At 38.4% G+C, this 16,443-nt stretch overlaps 1 protein-coding gene across 1 annotated transcript; it reads left to right on the forward strand.

Moving 5' to 3' along the window:
* The first annotated feature begins 426 nt into the window (after window positions 1–426).
* LOC131597148 (uncharacterized) lies at window positions 427–1,302 on the forward strand. Its single transcript, XM_058869858.1, has one exon. The coding sequence runs from the start codon at window positions 427–429 to the stop codon at window positions 1,300–1,302; it is 876 nt and encodes a 291-aa protein (XP_058725841.1).
* The last annotated feature ends 15,141 nt before the right edge of the window (window positions 1,303–16,443 follow it).

Raw genomic sequence — 16,443 nt, forward strand, 5'->3', positions numbered from 1 at the left:
AATTTGGAAACTCAAGTGGGGCAACTTGCTAAACAGATTGCGGCTAATCAATCGAATGCAACATTCTCCGCCAACACTCAAGAGAATCCGAAAGAGCATTGCAAAGCAGTGGTAACTAGGACTGGTCAAAAAGGTGGTGAGGATAAAGTTGAAAACAATGATGTTGAGAAAGAAGATGATAATCATGCTGCGGAAGACGAGGAAAATGAAATTGTTGTAACTGAGATGAATAAAGAAGTGGAAAAATAAGATAAATCCAAAAGGAAGAAAGCATGTGACAAGATGGCAAACAATGTGATACCGAGTCAACACCTCACATATCCACATGCACCATCAAAGAAAGATAATGCTAGGCAATATGCAAGGTTTATGGAAATTTTCAAGCAATTACAAATTAATATTCCATTCTCCGAAGTCGTTGCCCAAATGCCAAAGTATGAAAAATTCATGAAGGATATCCTGACAAAGAAGAAGGGACCGGAAGAAGAAGAAGTTGTTGTTCTTGATGCGCAGTGTAGTGCTATAGTGTCCCGTCTCCCTCAAAAGGCAAGAGATCCCGGAAGAGTTACACTATCGGTCACAATTGGGAATCAGCACATTGGGAATGGATTGATCGATCTAGTATCAAGCATAAATCTAATTCCCCTATCAATAGTGAAGCGGTTTGGAAATATTGAGATGAAGTCAACGAGAATGACTTTACAACTAGCAGATAAATCCACCACTCTTCCTCACGGCGTCACACAAGACATGTTAGTCAAGGTAGACAAATTTTTGTTTTCGGTAGACTTTGTTGTGATTGATATGGAAAAAGATAAAGAATCACCGATTATTCTTGCAAGGCCATTCATGAAAACATCCCGGATGATGATAGATATTGACGATGGTATCATGAAGCTAAGAGTCCAAGATGAAGAGGTATGCTTTAATCTTTTCAATGCCATGAAACAACCTAAGGATAAGAGCGATTGTTTCCGCCTAGATGTCACCGAAGAGGTAGCCATAGAAGTGGCCAGTGAGATCCATCTTTCTAGCCCTTTAGAAAGATCCCTTGTTAATTCGTTTAACGTGTTTACTCAAGAGGAAGAAAAAGAAATCGAAGTATTCTTGAAGGAGATAGAAAAGGGAGGAAACATGAATGTTAAGAATGAGAAAGTGGAAGAATTAGACCCACCAAAAGAGGTGAAGGAGACAAAGATGGAACTAAAGCTACTCCCCACTCATTTGAAATATGTCTTTTTAGATAAGGAGAGAAAGAAACCAGTAGTTATTAGTTCAAAGCTGACCACACAAGAAGAATAAACACTACTTCAAATTCTAAAAAAGAATAAAGCTGCAATTGGATGGTTCTTGGCCGATTTAAAAGGTATAAGTCTGGCATATTGTATTCACAAAATCATGTTGGAAGAAGAATTTAAACCGGTAGCTCAACCGCAAAGAAGATTAAATCCAACCATGAAGGAAGTAGTAAGAAAAGAGGTGGTCAAACTCTTGGAAGCATGAATGATTTACCCAATTTCAGATAGTGCATGGGTGAGTTCAGTACAAGTAGTGCCAAAGAAAGGAGGAATGACGGTCATCAGTAATGAGAAGAATGAACTAATGCCAATAAGAACTGTCACAGGGTGGAGAATGTGCATCGACTATCGTAGACTTAATAAAGCTACAAGAAAATATCAATTTCCTTTACCATTCATGGATCAAATGCTTGAGAGGTTGTCCGGAAAAAATTATTACTGCTTTTTAGATGGATACTCCGGATACAATCAGATTATGGTCAACCCAGAAGACCATGAGAAGACAACTTTCACATGTCCGTTTGGAATTTTCGCATACAGGAGAATGCCATTTGGATTATGTAATGCTCCAGCCACCTTTCAACAGTATATACAAGTGATCTTCTCCGACCTCATTGAAAAGAGTATTGAAGTATTCATGGATGATTTTTCGGTTTTCAGAAAATCCTTCGACATTTGTTTGGATTATCTGGATGTGGCACTTGGAAGATGTATTGAGACCAACCTAATTTTAAATTGGGAGAAATGCCATTTCATGGTAACTGAAGGCATTGTACTAGGGCACAAGGTATCTTCAAGAGGGATTGAAGTGGACAAATCCAAGGTGGAGGTAATCTCAAAACTTCCACCTCCAGTAAACATTAAAGGAGTAAGAAGCTTTTTGGGTCATGCGGGATTCTATCGAAGGTTCGTAAAGGATTTCTCGAAGATTGCCAAGCCATTGAGTAACTTACTCAACAAAGGTACGTGTTTTACTTCTGATGAACCAAGTGTCCAAGCTTTTAATGAATTAAAAGAAAGGCTAGTTACCGCACCTGTGATCGTAGCACCTGATTGGAAAAACCATTTTGAACTTATGTGTGATGCCAGCGATTATGCCATAGGCGCGGTACTAGGCCAAAAAAAGGAAAAAATATTTCATGTCATAAACTATGCAAGCAAAGTTTTAAATGACGCTCAAGTCAATTATGCTACTACAGAAAAAGAATTGCTAGCTATACTGTATGCCCTTGAAAAATTCAGATCTTATCTCATTGGAACAAAGGTGGTGATTTACACAGACCATGCGACCATTAAATATCTGCTTACTAAACCGGATTTGAAACAAATACTCATTCGATGGGTTCTTCTTTTGCAAGAATTTGACTTAGAAATCCGGGATAAAAAAGGTTCAGAAAATGTGGTAGCAGATCATTTATCCCATTTGGTCAATGTAAATGTCACCAACCAAGACGCCGAAATAAATGATGAATCCCCGGATGAACAACTTTTCTAATTCAAGTTAGAACTTGGTTCGCCAATCTTGCAAATCATAAAGCAACCGGTATGATACCAGAGGACTTTGATTGGCACCAAAAGAAAAAGTTGTTATCCGATGCGAAATACTATGTGTGGGATGACCCATATTTGTTCAAGATAGGTAAGGATGGCATATTAAGAAGGTGTGTTACTGAAGAAGAAGCCGAATAAATTTTGTGGCAATGTCATAATTCTCCTAGTGGTGGGCATTTTAATGGATGGAGAACAGCAACAAAAGTTCTCCAATCCGGTTTTTTCTGGCCAACTATTTTCAAAGACGCCCACCACCATGCGAGAAATTGCGATAAATGCCAAAGAGTTGGAGGGATAAGTAAACGAGACGAGATGCCACTTCAAACCATGATTGAAGTTGAAGTTTTTGATTGTTGGGGCATCGATTTCATGGGACCTTTTCTTCCCTCATTTACTAATGAATATATTTAAGTTGCTATGGATTATGTTTCCAAGTGGGTTGAAGCTATCGCTACTCCTAAGGCGGATGCCAAAACGGTATTGAAATTTTTAAACCGTAACATCTTTACCCGGTTTGGCATGCCCCGAGTAATTATAATCGATGGTGGATCCCATTTTGTTAATGAACAGGTTGCTAAAGTGCTGGAGAAGTGTGGCATCATTCATAAGATTGCCTCACCTTATCACCCTCAGACCAACGGGCAAGCAGAGATTTCTAACAGAGCAATAAAGAATATCCTAGAGAAAACGGTCTCGGTATCCAGAAAAGATTGGTCCGCAAGGATTGATGATGCTCTCTGGGAATATCGGACCGCATATAAGGCACCAACTGGCGCATCGCCTTTTCAGATGGTCTATGGTAAGGCATGTAACTTACCAGTTGAGGTAGAGCACAAATCTATGTGGGCTCTGCGCTTCTTTAATAGAGATGACAACTTAGCCTTTAAGAAAAGGAAAGAGAAAATCCATGAGTTGGAGGAGTTTAGGTACCTAGCATATGAGTCCAATAAAATGTATAAGGAAAATATGAAAAGGTACCATGACAAGAAACTCAAAAAGAAAGAGTTTAAGGTGGGAGACCTTGTGCTACTGTTCAATTCCAGGCTAAGACTATTTCCAGGTAAACTAAAGTCTAAATGGTCAGGACCGTTCATGGTCAAAGAAGTCAAACCATATGGTGCTATTGTCATTGAGGACAGCAAAACCAAAAAGAGTTGGATTGTTAATGGAGAACAACTAAAATTTTACCTTGGGGGAGAGTTTGACAGGGAAGTATGTACTCTCGCACTTCTGAGCACGTGAGAAAGTCGACCGTCGAGCTCGAACGACGTTAAACAAAGCGCTTGTTAGGAGGCAAACCAACGTCGTAAGTTTTGTATTTTATTTATTTTTAGTATTCTTCTCTTATCATCATTTCACTGTGGCAAACGTGAGGCAAACAAAATTTTGAAATTTTTTTTCAAAACCAGCGCGCATCGCCTGTGTGACCGCGCGCCGCGAGACAGACACAGAAGGTTTAGCGCGCCGCAGTCACTAAAGGCTGAGGCGCGGCCCTGCAAAAATTAGTCATTTAAAAAGAATGGTTTTTCAAAACACTCCTTCATTTGTTTGCCCCACACAACAAAATTTGACTCTTCTCCAACGAGTTCCAAGTCAAGAATCCAAAAGTTTGCCACTATTTTCATCATCATCTCCTTCTCATCACCAACAAGGTAAGTTTCTCTTCTTCTCCTCTTTAAATTTCCTTAGGTTAGGGATAAAACCCTAAGAATGGGTTAACTGAGTGTGATACTATAAGTGTGAAATCTGAAAACCCTAGGCTAGGAGACTCTTTGGTAACTGCTATTCATGGTAAAACAATCATTGGGGTTATGTTTGGCCGAGTACAACATCCATTAACAAGCGTTGTTCAAAAATTTCGTCACAGTCGCGCCGCGGCTGTGAGAAATTCTGGCTTTTTATTATGTTTTGATAATTATCGTGATGCATGATGCTTTGTTGTGGTTATTTCTGTTTGTCATTGCAGACGCAGTCGTCCAAAAGAGGTCGTACAACGAGCACAAGTTCCGGTCCTCGTGGTGCCCATGCTCGCGAGACCAACGCAAAAAGTTTCCTGGGGCCTACGCAAAAGGAGAGGTTTGCCCAATTAACCTCCCTCACCATACTTCCTGAAAAACTGATTGTGCCGAATGACGATAGCCCTTACAACACCCTGTGGGGGTATTTTGAACACCGGAAGTGGGATCGCTTGTTTGAAACTTATCAGGAGATCAATGTTGATATAGTGAGGTAATTTTATGTTAATTCTATCAAGCTCACTCCGGAAACTGTAGCCTACAATCAGGAGACATTTGTCAGGGGTCTCACTATCAGGTTCGACCGACATGCCATCAATGAGTTCTTGGGTAACCCACTGCAATTAACAGACAATGAGAAGTGTTACTACAGGGAACATCTATTTGAAACATCATACAGTCTCGATGATGTTACAAGGAAGATTTGTGCCCCAGGAAGAGGATCGGTACTTGGCAAGAATGGAGCCTTGGTGCACTACCACAGGAAGGATCTGAACATTAATGCCAGAGCTATGTTATCCATCCTGAGTTATAACATCCGAACTCGGGCACATGTTACCACCATCCCTTTTGATGTAGCATTTTTTATGAGATTTATCATGTCCCGACACTCTGTGGATGTAGCTTTCATTATTTCCCAGGAGTTAAGGAGAGCAACTTTGAGTGACACTAAGCATGGCATTAATGATAAATGTGTATTGTTGCTGCCAGGTCTAATTATGGGGTTATATCACGCTGAGGGAGTTGATTATTATGATAAGGGACACCTGGTGATTCACACCTCCCTTAATGATGCTTATATTGACAGGTTCTATAAAACCCCTTTTGAGAAAGATCAGCAAGCCGCAGCCGCTAGCTCTCAAGCCGGACCCTCTGCAGGTCCTCCCACCACTTTTGATCCGTTGGTAGCCCATCATTACTACGCCTCCATGTGGGAGGCCAACCAGAGGTCCCAGATCTTCTTGCATGATGCGATGCAGCAGCAGTACAGGAACTCCATCTGCGCCCCTGAGGAGCGTACTTTCCCTACTCGGGAGAGTTATTTTACTTACTGTGGATGGACGGAGTCCAATCCTTATCCTATGGGGGTTCAGGCACTAGTGGCGCTGAGCCTGAGCAAAATGAGCAGGTGCAGGAGGAGGATGGCTTGTCAGAAGATGAGGACCCCATGTGGTGATGTTAGATGATGTTGTGGATGTTTTTGTTAACGGATGATATTTCATTTCTCGTTTTGTTTTATTATGTTTCTATGTGCTTATTTTGATGGATCTCAGGTGGCATTTATGTCACCATGACTTAGTTCAGTATTTTCTTTTTGTTTGAATGTTTTATCTTAGTATTGTTTTATCCCCAGTTTAGAATGGGTAGTTTCTACAGCATAATGAAAAGCTCAAGCGAAACAATGAGAATGCCAACAATGGAGCAACATGCATGAAAGTGGTAGTGAGTGGAAATTTTTGAAAAATTATTTTTTCCCTTTCTCTTTCAATAAAAGTGACAAGGCAGGTATGAATTTTCGAACTCTGACTTTTAGTGTGTGCATGAAACTTAGGTTGTTAGTAAATTCCGGTAGAAGTTCTTTATGGTACATAATTCTTGTTGGATCAGCTTAGCCTTAACCATTGTGAGGAAAGCTTTCCATTGTTTACTATATGCAGGAGACCATCGATTACTTTGACATGTTTGTATTTTGCTAAACCGGTTGTCGCATCGTCTTGTGAAAATCTGTGAAAATGATTTAGGCACTTGTTTGAAATCGAGAGTTTCTTTTAGCCTTTTCCATCATAAAGCTTATTTTTTTTGTGTGAGAGTGTGATCCTTTGCTAACCATTCTTTGAGACTGAGGTCAAGATAAATATCATAATATGCACCAAGAAAAACATATGGTGGGGTCTTGATCTCAATAAAAAGTTTTTATTTGAACCATCAACCATAAAATTTGGTGATGTGTTTTCTCTTTTACCTTTATAGAATGTAGGGGAGCATTCATAGAATCTGAATACATGTTGATCTCCAAGTTGGGGAGATTCATAATCAGAAGAAGAGTAAGTACATGTGGTATTTTGCAAAGAACAAAGGAAATTTGTAGCTTGAGAATAAAGAAAAACAAAAGAATGACAACGTTTGAACCTAGAAATTTTTTGAAAAAAAAAAAGAGAAGGAAAATGTTTGAAAAAAGAAAAGAAACATCGAGCTACGAATGAAAAGATGAACGGGTAAGAAAGTTACTGGTCTAGAGAAAAAGGAATGAGTTGTGATTAGGATGCTTCCCTAGAATAGGAACAACCTTTGAATATCTTCTTTTCTTTGAGTCTTAACAACATTACAACCCTATAAAGACCTTCCGATTCTCAGATTTCACAGGACTTGATGCTCACAATACGGTAAACGTATGATATGAATACTTGTTGATTTAATTTTTTGGATGAGTGTTTAACCCCTCTTTTATTCATCATATTTTTTTATGAGAGTGATTAGTGCTGAGTCAACTACGGTTGTGTAGTGTTTTGAACTTCTGGAGGTAATTTTCTTTCAAAATCTGTTTCATGTGCATGTTCTGAGTTTGTAGGGAGATGAAGAGTATCTGAATTGATTACTGATTTGAGCCATTTGAAAAACTTTTTGAAAAACTTGTTGCATGATTGTTGGGATGTGTTGTCGTTTCACTGAGGTGAGTAATTTTGTTTAGGGACAAACAAAACTCTAAGTTGGGGAGAGTTTGTTAGGAGTGAATTATCAGTATTTTCATGTGTTAAAATAACTACATTTTTATTTGAAGTTGAGCATATCGTATGATTTTTAGTGAGTTTATGGTTAGAATTGAACTCTAGAAGTTTGATTCTAGTTGTAAAGCAAATCGAATCACTTTGGGTGTTATTGATGCAGGTATTAGGGTTGAGAAGTAATGACAAGGAAACATGAAGGCATAAGGACACTAGAGACGTAAAAGCACAAAGAAGTGAGATAAAACAAAGGCCGAGCCGCAACATATTTGGGCGAGGCGCGCCAAACTCTCTAGTCCTAGCTCGCGCCTCGCTATCCCGTGTCGCGCCGCGGTTGCTTCGTAAAAAAAAATATTGCTATAAATAGAAGCCCTAATCCTCATAAGTCATATATCTTGGTGAGCGAAATTGAGAGAGCAAACCTAGTCCAAAGTAGAAAACAACATTCGACGGAGAATTCACGATCAATCGAAGACATTCCCTTGATTAAGATGAATCCCTCTATGAAGTTTTGTGTGTTCTTCTTGTCTATGGAGAGCTAAACCCCATTGTGTTGAGTGTAAGGTAGTAATTAGCCTATGAAGATGCAATAACTTTAATTGATTCCTGTGAACAATTGTTAAGTATTATTATCAATAAAGAACCTTGCTTTTATTTCATATCATTGTTAAACTATCAATCGAGAGATAGGGTTCATACTTTTGCCCTAGGTTTTTATATTGACTTGTTCTTAATTCGCAGAGATGGGATTGTGAATAAGTTTTCATAAATCATTGTGTTTAATTCCCTTTATCTTTATTGTTATTCTGAGAGATCGAATATCATACCGGTAGAGGTGGTTCTAAATTGATCTTAGACATGAGATCAGTTTTGAAGATGAATGAAGATAATAGCTTATATAATGGTTCACTTGTGAATTAATTGATCAATTGCATATGAATAGGTTGATGAACCCTAGAACTCAACATATTCATCACCATTGTTAATCACTTTTCAAGCTTTCAGCTCAATTACTTATTACTTTCTTATACGCGCTTTTAGAATAAACAATCAAAACCAATGCTTTTTACCACTCATTATAACTCGACTATAGAACGGCAGTAATATTGACTCAATCTGTGTGGATACGATATATTAGAAAATATTTACCCAAAATACTTTCAACAGTCAGCATCCAAGATATGAGCGTTTTTTAGGACATCTTGGCATTGCTTATCTACGGATTGTTTCTGTTCCCTAACTTTGACAATTTCGTTGACATCAACGCAATTAAGATCTTCTTAATTGGAAATCCAGTTCCAACCTTGCTTGCGGATGCTTACCACTCTGTGCATTCAAGAAACCTGCATCAAGGAGGATTAATCACATGCTGTGCACCGTTGTTATACGAATGGTACGTCTCGCACCTGCCAAAGTCTAGCACTTTCTGGAACCTGAGGGATGGCCTTTGCTGGTCACAGAAAATCATGTCCCTCACTCACTCGGACATTGATTGGTGTAGTCCTGACAACGAAGAAACCAAAATCATCTACAGTTGCGGAAGTTATCCCAACGTACCCCTTATTGGAACTAAGGGAGGAATCAGTTATAATCCAGCTTTAGCCCGTCATCAACACGGCTATCCCATGAAAAACATACCAAGTAGTATTCAATTGGAGGGCCTGTTCTTCAAGAACATCGACGATCATGGTAATATGTTGAAGAAGGAAATTGTCCAAGTCTGGCGTCTTGTTCACAGCAAAGGGAGAAGATTGTTAGGAAAACATCTTTGCATCTCCCTGGATCCTTACCTTCAATGGGTACGCATCAGGGCATTCAAGCTCAGGATGCCATACCAGCGTCAAGAACATATTCCCCTAAGGGAACCAATCTTCATTTTCTCCACCGATGTTGAGAAACTACAAGCAGCATTAACCAAGGTGTGTGAAGAAAGGAATGCTTGGAGAAACAAGTACCGGATCGTCAACACAGAAAATGTTGAGATTCAGAACATCCTAAGAAGGAAGGATGAGTTACTTGAAGTACTCGAACGACAAGTGACACAAACATCACTTTCTCACCATATCCCTCATGCTTCCTGGATCATCGATCATCTTACGTCAGAGAACGCTCAGCTCAAGAAACAGAAGAAGATGTTAGAACGTGAAGTTGGCTCTTCCTCCAAGTTTTAGTGTCCTTTCTCTCTGTTTCTCTGTATTTCCCTTTTCAAAGTGTGTAAAAAACGACGTTTTGCTTAATTAATAAAAGTTTGATGTTTCATAACGTAATTATGGTGTTTCCTTGAAAAAAACTTTAATTGCACATTGTTATACGGTGAACTGACTTTTTTATCGAAATGTCGCGGATAGCAAGAGTCGCCACCGACTTTTATTTTATCCAATTGGAAAGGCTAAAAGAACAGAAAAAGGCCTTTTAAAAATATTTTGAGTTCGGGGGGTAAGTTATACAAAGGGAAGGTGTAAGGCACCCTTTGTATCCATGGTTATCCATGGGCTCTTAATTGCTTAGCTCACTTTGTTTGAAATGTTTGATTTGTTGGAAAAGATTTTTCGAAGAAGAACTTTAGCTTGTAAATAAGCGTAGTCTTTTTGAATTTGATTTGGAAAAGAGTGGGAAAAGAGTTTTGAGTTTTTAGAGCAAGCAATTAGTAGCAACTACCCTAAGTTTGAAAAATTGTTCTTTTAGTCTTTCGGGCGAAAGGATCTATCCATACCATAAGAGGGCAGGAAGTCTTTCAATTGGATTTGCGGGTCATCGAAGAAATTATCATTCGCCACAAGACTGTCCCTTGCCATAAAGAAGGCAGGTAGTCTAAGGGAAGGACATAATAGTCATTTAAGGCATCATGCGAGGATACCTTAGCAATTGGGACAATCATCTTATAAGGCAACATCGAGGGAGTTTCAATAACTCTGAAGGCGACGGGCAACATTGCTTTAGGTATCCTCGGAATCGAGGGACTTTGACTATTAATACGTTTAGAGGCAATAGGCAACAATATAAGGCAACAAGGCAACCAGAGGGATTACCCTAAAGGTGCGTGTGTGGCACAATCAGGTGGTTAATTCAGATATTTATCTTGTAATTAGTTATCTACTTCTGCTAAAGGCTTGCACTCCCTAAGATTACTAACCACGCAGTTTAAAATGGCAGAATTTAAAGGCAGAAATTAAAGTTCCTACGCTATTACAATAAACACCTGCGGGAATGGGGGAAATTAAAAGACGGAAAAAATAAGAGGGATGAATAATTATCTTGAGCCTTGATCTTCCTCGACCCCTTGATCAACGCTTAACTCGAACCCTCGATCAACGCTACAAATTAAGAGGAAAAAATAAATAAGGGTTAGTGTATTAAAGATTCATTAACTAGGGAGGAAAACCCTATTTTAATTCAAAAGGCAAAAGAAAAATAAAATGACGTTAAACAGAAACTTAGCTTTTTTAGTATGGCGGGGCGCAGTCGGAAGAATCTTGATCAATCCTGAAAATCTGAACAAAAACAGAAAAAGGTTAGTGTATGAATGACCTACGAATCCTAAAGAGGTTTATAAACCCTGAAGGGTTTGTTAAGAAAACTTATGGTGACCCACAAGGTTTGTGAAGGCTAAAACAGATAACACCTACCACCATAGACAGTGATTTTTTACCATGCTAAAGTCAGGGTTTTAAGGCATAAAAAAAAACATTTAATTAGCCCCAAAAATAATTGTTAAATAAAAACCTTAATTAAATTATTATCGAAAAAGAAAATTTAATACTATAAAAATGAGTCTTCGATTAAAAGTTATAAAAAGTATTATATAAAACTAAGTTAATATATGAAAATAAATAAGAGAAAGAAATTATACATAAAAAAAAAGAAGGTAAATAGAATAAAATGCATGAAATCAAAACTTAAATAAAATAAAAAAAGTTATAAAAGGGACTTAGCTGGGCGTGGGATCTGGTGTGTGTAATCCTGTGTATGAGGCTCATGAGGTCCCATGGTGGACGTTCGTTTTTGGAGCATTGGATATGATTTTGTGATGATCTGAGGGTGTGAATCTGAGAGTGTACCGTAGGCGCTTGCCAGCTTGACGTATTGGATCTGCAAGCAAGTACAATCAAACAAAATGATGAAAATAAATTACGGGACGCTGGGATCGAACCCAGGTCCTCTTAGTCCTTCATACGAGTGCTCTTCCAGTTGTGCTATTTATTTTTTATGTTAATTGAATGAAACAATAAAATAAAAAGATAAAAACTTATCTGATTGGAAATTCAACAAACAGCCAAAAGGGCCCCACCGTCCCATGTCCTACCAATCAGAATGGAGAGAGAGAAGGTTGATAATTGACCAACGAATAGAATTTCAGCACGCGTGGAGGGAGAGAAAGTGTTTGTGGAACAGCCAATCACCCATGCGCACGCGCGGTCAACTGGTCCCAAGGGACTATTCATCATCTTCCTCACTTTACCTGCAGATTTTGTTGCGAGCTTAGCTGTGGAATTACCTGCGGATTTTCCGCAGGTTTCCTTTCTAATTTTTTGACCTTCGCAACAGCCATGGGTGACGTCGTATGGATCCCAATCGCGCCCAGATCCACTAACTTTGACTTTCTGGATTCAATGAAGGTGGTTTGAAGGTCTGGATCGGTCTGGGAATATGGATCCGAATGAGTTCTCCTTCAAGCCCTAACCATGGTGTTTTGCGTTCTACGCTCCAAAGCTCCATTATACGAGTCCCAAACTGTCATAAACATTCACATGAACGCATACAAGGAATTAGTTTCGATTAACATACATTAAAACTTAGTATACGAATAACACAAGAATACATAAAAAATATTAACGTGATGTAATCATCCCTGGTGTCATGGAGCCTTGTTGATGATTCAGTATCGTCCTATACCATTCTGTGAGGAGATTGAGATGATGTTTTGGACTTGAGAATGTCTGGAAATCGTTGTTGCAAATTGCCCTTGAACTTGAAATATTTGGAGGCTTTGGAACCCTATTTTCTCTCCAATTTTTCGTCCTATCTTTCGTTCCCTTTTGAGTCTGAATGTTAGAGAATATATAGTGGGGAAATTAGGTTAAGAATTGTTCCAAGAATATATTGCATTGATGGAGAAAATATTTGATTGGAAATCAAATGCAATCCTTCCCAAAATTGGCCAATCTACTACCAATCAAATCTTGTGCGTTTTTTGCAGCTTTTGTGGACTTCCTTGGCCCTCAAGATACTTGAATCAACAAGCCCATACGCCCTTAAACTTTTCCTTGTATTTTATTTTATTTAAAAATGAATTTTAATGATTTAATTCAAAAATAAATTAAATAAATAGAAGGAGGGCATGTAGTTGAGCTTAGAGTCATGGATAATATTAGGAACAAATTTGGATCATAAGAACCTAAGCCCATTTGGAAGATTTTTGACTTTGGCAAAATTTTTCTTCATGCGCCTCTTCAAAAATGCTCAACTTGTGCAACTTATATTTTGCTCAATTTTCCATATTTTCTAGTGTTCTTATACTTTTTAGAAAGCTCAAAGTGTCCTCTAAACACTCCTTTTGGTTTCATCTCAATTGGGTCTACCATGTTCATGTACCATTCTTTGAGAAAAAATGACTTTTTGCGATCCTTTAGAAGGACCTGTAATGTATTAGCTCATATCTCTTGAATGAAGCATTTTTAGCCTTGGCATGTGAGAGACAAAATTGTAGAGAACTCAATTTCCTTCAAAATGTGCTTTGGATGGAAAATTTATGATGTTCCACGTAGGAGTTATGGCTGGTCAAAGTTCAGTTGACTTTTCCTATACAAACCCTAATTTAGAAACTTTTTGATTTGTTGATTTTTTATCTTTCCTTGATGAACCATGATCAATTCTTGATCAAATGGTGAATGATACTTCAATATGAGGATCTTGACAAAAAATCAGGAGTTTTGACTATATTTTGACCACAGTTGACTTTTTAGGTCAACCAGTCGACCGTTGACTTTTTGAGCAACTGAGTGACCAATCCTTGGAGTTAAGACCTAAAATTTGTCATGGAGATAGTGTGGAGTATCATAAGCCATATGGGATGCCTTTAAGCTTTTGATCCATTGATTTTCTTCAGAACAACAAAAACCCTAGTATTCTTGAGCCTTATTTAGGAGAGTGTGTCTTGGAGCTTTGTGTATTGATTTGAACTTGAATAGGAGAAATAGTATGGGCAAATTTTGGGGTATGACACACATCATGCATTGCTTTAGTCGTAAGCAGTGACACAAGAATTGTCGTGGTTCTAATCGTCACTTTCCTTACTCTAGAAAGAGAGGAGGAGAATGAGGTGAAGAAAGGCATTCAAGCTGTCTCATTCATACAACACCCGTTCAAGTCGCAAGAAAAGAATGGAAGACATAGAGCAAGAGAATGGAGAACTCAGAGAAGAGGTCACTACTCTCAAAGAATCTGTTGAAAGGCTCGAAGTTATGGTAGAAGCCCTGGTGGTTGCACAAAGTAGACCCCCACCAGAATAACCACAAAGGACTGTGGTTTCCGAGATTGTTTCTACTCCTATTCCTCAGTATACCATGCCACCCAACCGACCTTGGGGCATGCCGTATAATTTCATTCCAACCGGGTACATACTCCCAGTTTTTGAAGTTCCAAGAGTCACAATGGATATGCATCCATGAGAGGGTTACAGACCTTTGGAAACTGAAGTTCCAAGAGCAGCAGCAATGGGTTTCACACAACAGAATGCTGAGATACCAAGATTTGCTGCCATCATAACTTCTCCACAGCCGATTGTGCATACTTTTCCTCCGCCAAGCGGACAAATATATCACCACGCTCCCAGTGAGGACACTGGCGCAAGGTTGTCAGACTCGCGAGTCTACTCAGACTCGTAAAGGGTCCATAGACTCAACTCGCAGACTCGACTCGCAAATTCGTACGAGTTTATGGAAAATTTAAAGTGACTTTCAAAAACCTATAAGTGACACATATATGACACACATATATTTATAAATGGGAAATACCTCATATATGCCTCAAACGTATATAATAAAACATCAATTAACATCACAATTTAAATTTCACACTCCTTAACAAATTTCTTAACAAAACAAACTCAATAATAGAACATAAAAAATAGAAAAATATGTAGATAAAAACTTAAAGTATTAATTTCTTCTTAATTGGATACAACATAAAGCAAAAACAAATAAATATAAAACATATTTGCTAATGGTTTCAAACATCCTTACAACACTTTACATGCGGATTCTTTATAATTATTATTAATAATTAATTAACTAGTAAAATTTGTGAAAAAAATTCATATGAGCAATGCATTATTGTCAGACAGATAAAAATTTATTTTGTCGTAAATCATAAATCTTCTAAACACTTTTGTCATGTTTAAATTGATACATGGGGATTAGCGATCATTGAATTTAATTGAAATGAAATGGTGCATCATCCTTATAGAAGAAAACATAACACAAAAGAACATACAAGAGATGCATCTAAGTGAAACATATAAGAGATAACTTACACAACAAATTAGAAGCACCCCTTGAAGAGAAATAAATGACAAAAATCTATCTCAAGACTTTGAGTCCATTTTACTACGGACGAATGGTCGCACCCCTAGTGACTTTACCGAGATGGTAAACATGGGCGTACGTCTAAAAGAAGCAGTTCGAGAAAGACGCTTGAACAAAGAACCAAAATCTTCTATGGGTCCTAAGAAGTACGGAAGTTCTTTCCAAAAGAAAAAGGATCAAGATGTCAGTAATGTCTTGCACAAATCAAGAAAGAAGTTTCAACCTCAAGTTGCTACAATAACTCTGATTGTTAACTCACGCATGCTTATCAACCTCAGGTTTCTCAACAACCATTTCAACAAAGGTCACAAAAACCTCAGCAGCAGGTTCGACCTCTAAATTTCAACAACAATCGGGCACCAAAGTATCCTGCCTTTGACCCCGTACCGATGCCGTATGCGGAATTGTTTCCAACGCTATTAGCAAAAGGACTCATTCAGGCGAGGAGTCCTCCAAATCCTGCAAATGAATCTTTACCTTGGTTCAAGGCTGACCAATCTTGTCCCTATCATCAGGAGGTACCAGGTCACAACATTGAGAACTGTTTCCCTTTCAAGGTTGACGTTCAAAGATTAGTGAAGAGTGGAATGATATCCTTCAAAGATACTAATCCTAATGTCCAAGAAAATCCTTTGTCGCAGCATAAAGAAGCTTCAGTGAATTTGGTATATCAACACCCCAATGTCATTCAAATCTTCGATATTCGTCAGATAGGGGAAAGTCTCGTCAAAATGCACGCTAGACAAGCTGGATGCGGCCATGTACCACCTCACAACTACTTCACATGTGAAATTTGTCCAAAGAATAATCAAGGATATGCCTTAGTTCAAACTGCATTACAAGAACAAATGGACTTGGGATGGATTCAACACATCCACGTCAAAACTGAGTGCGACATCAACATGGTTCAAGGATGTCCAGGAGAATACAAGATCTACAGGGTTGAAGATCTTGAAGGATCGGTAGTCAGGTTCCATAAGACTTTAAATGGATATACCTACTTTGGAATAGATTTCCATCCTTACAGTAGATGTAGAACTTGTCGAAGAAATTTGCGAGGTTGTTTGCGCGTTCGCAACGACATTCAGAAGCTAATGGATGACAATATCATTACAGTTCTTGCCAACAGAGAAGATGACGAAGTCTTTACCGTATCTCCTTAAATTAATCAAGTTGAACCAATGCAAATCAAGTATAACATCAGGAAGACAACAGTTGTTCCATTAGTCATCTACTTACCAGGTCTTGTACCGTATGAGTCCAACAAGGCTAT

This window comes from Vicia villosa, linkage group LG4 (genome assembly GCF_029867415.1).
Source record: "Vicia villosa cultivar HV-30 ecotype Madison, WI linkage group LG4, Vvil1.0, whole genome shotgun sequence".
In the NCBI taxonomy this organism is placed as follows: Eukaryota; Viridiplantae; Streptophyta; class Magnoliopsida; order Fabales; family Fabaceae; genus Vicia; species Vicia villosa.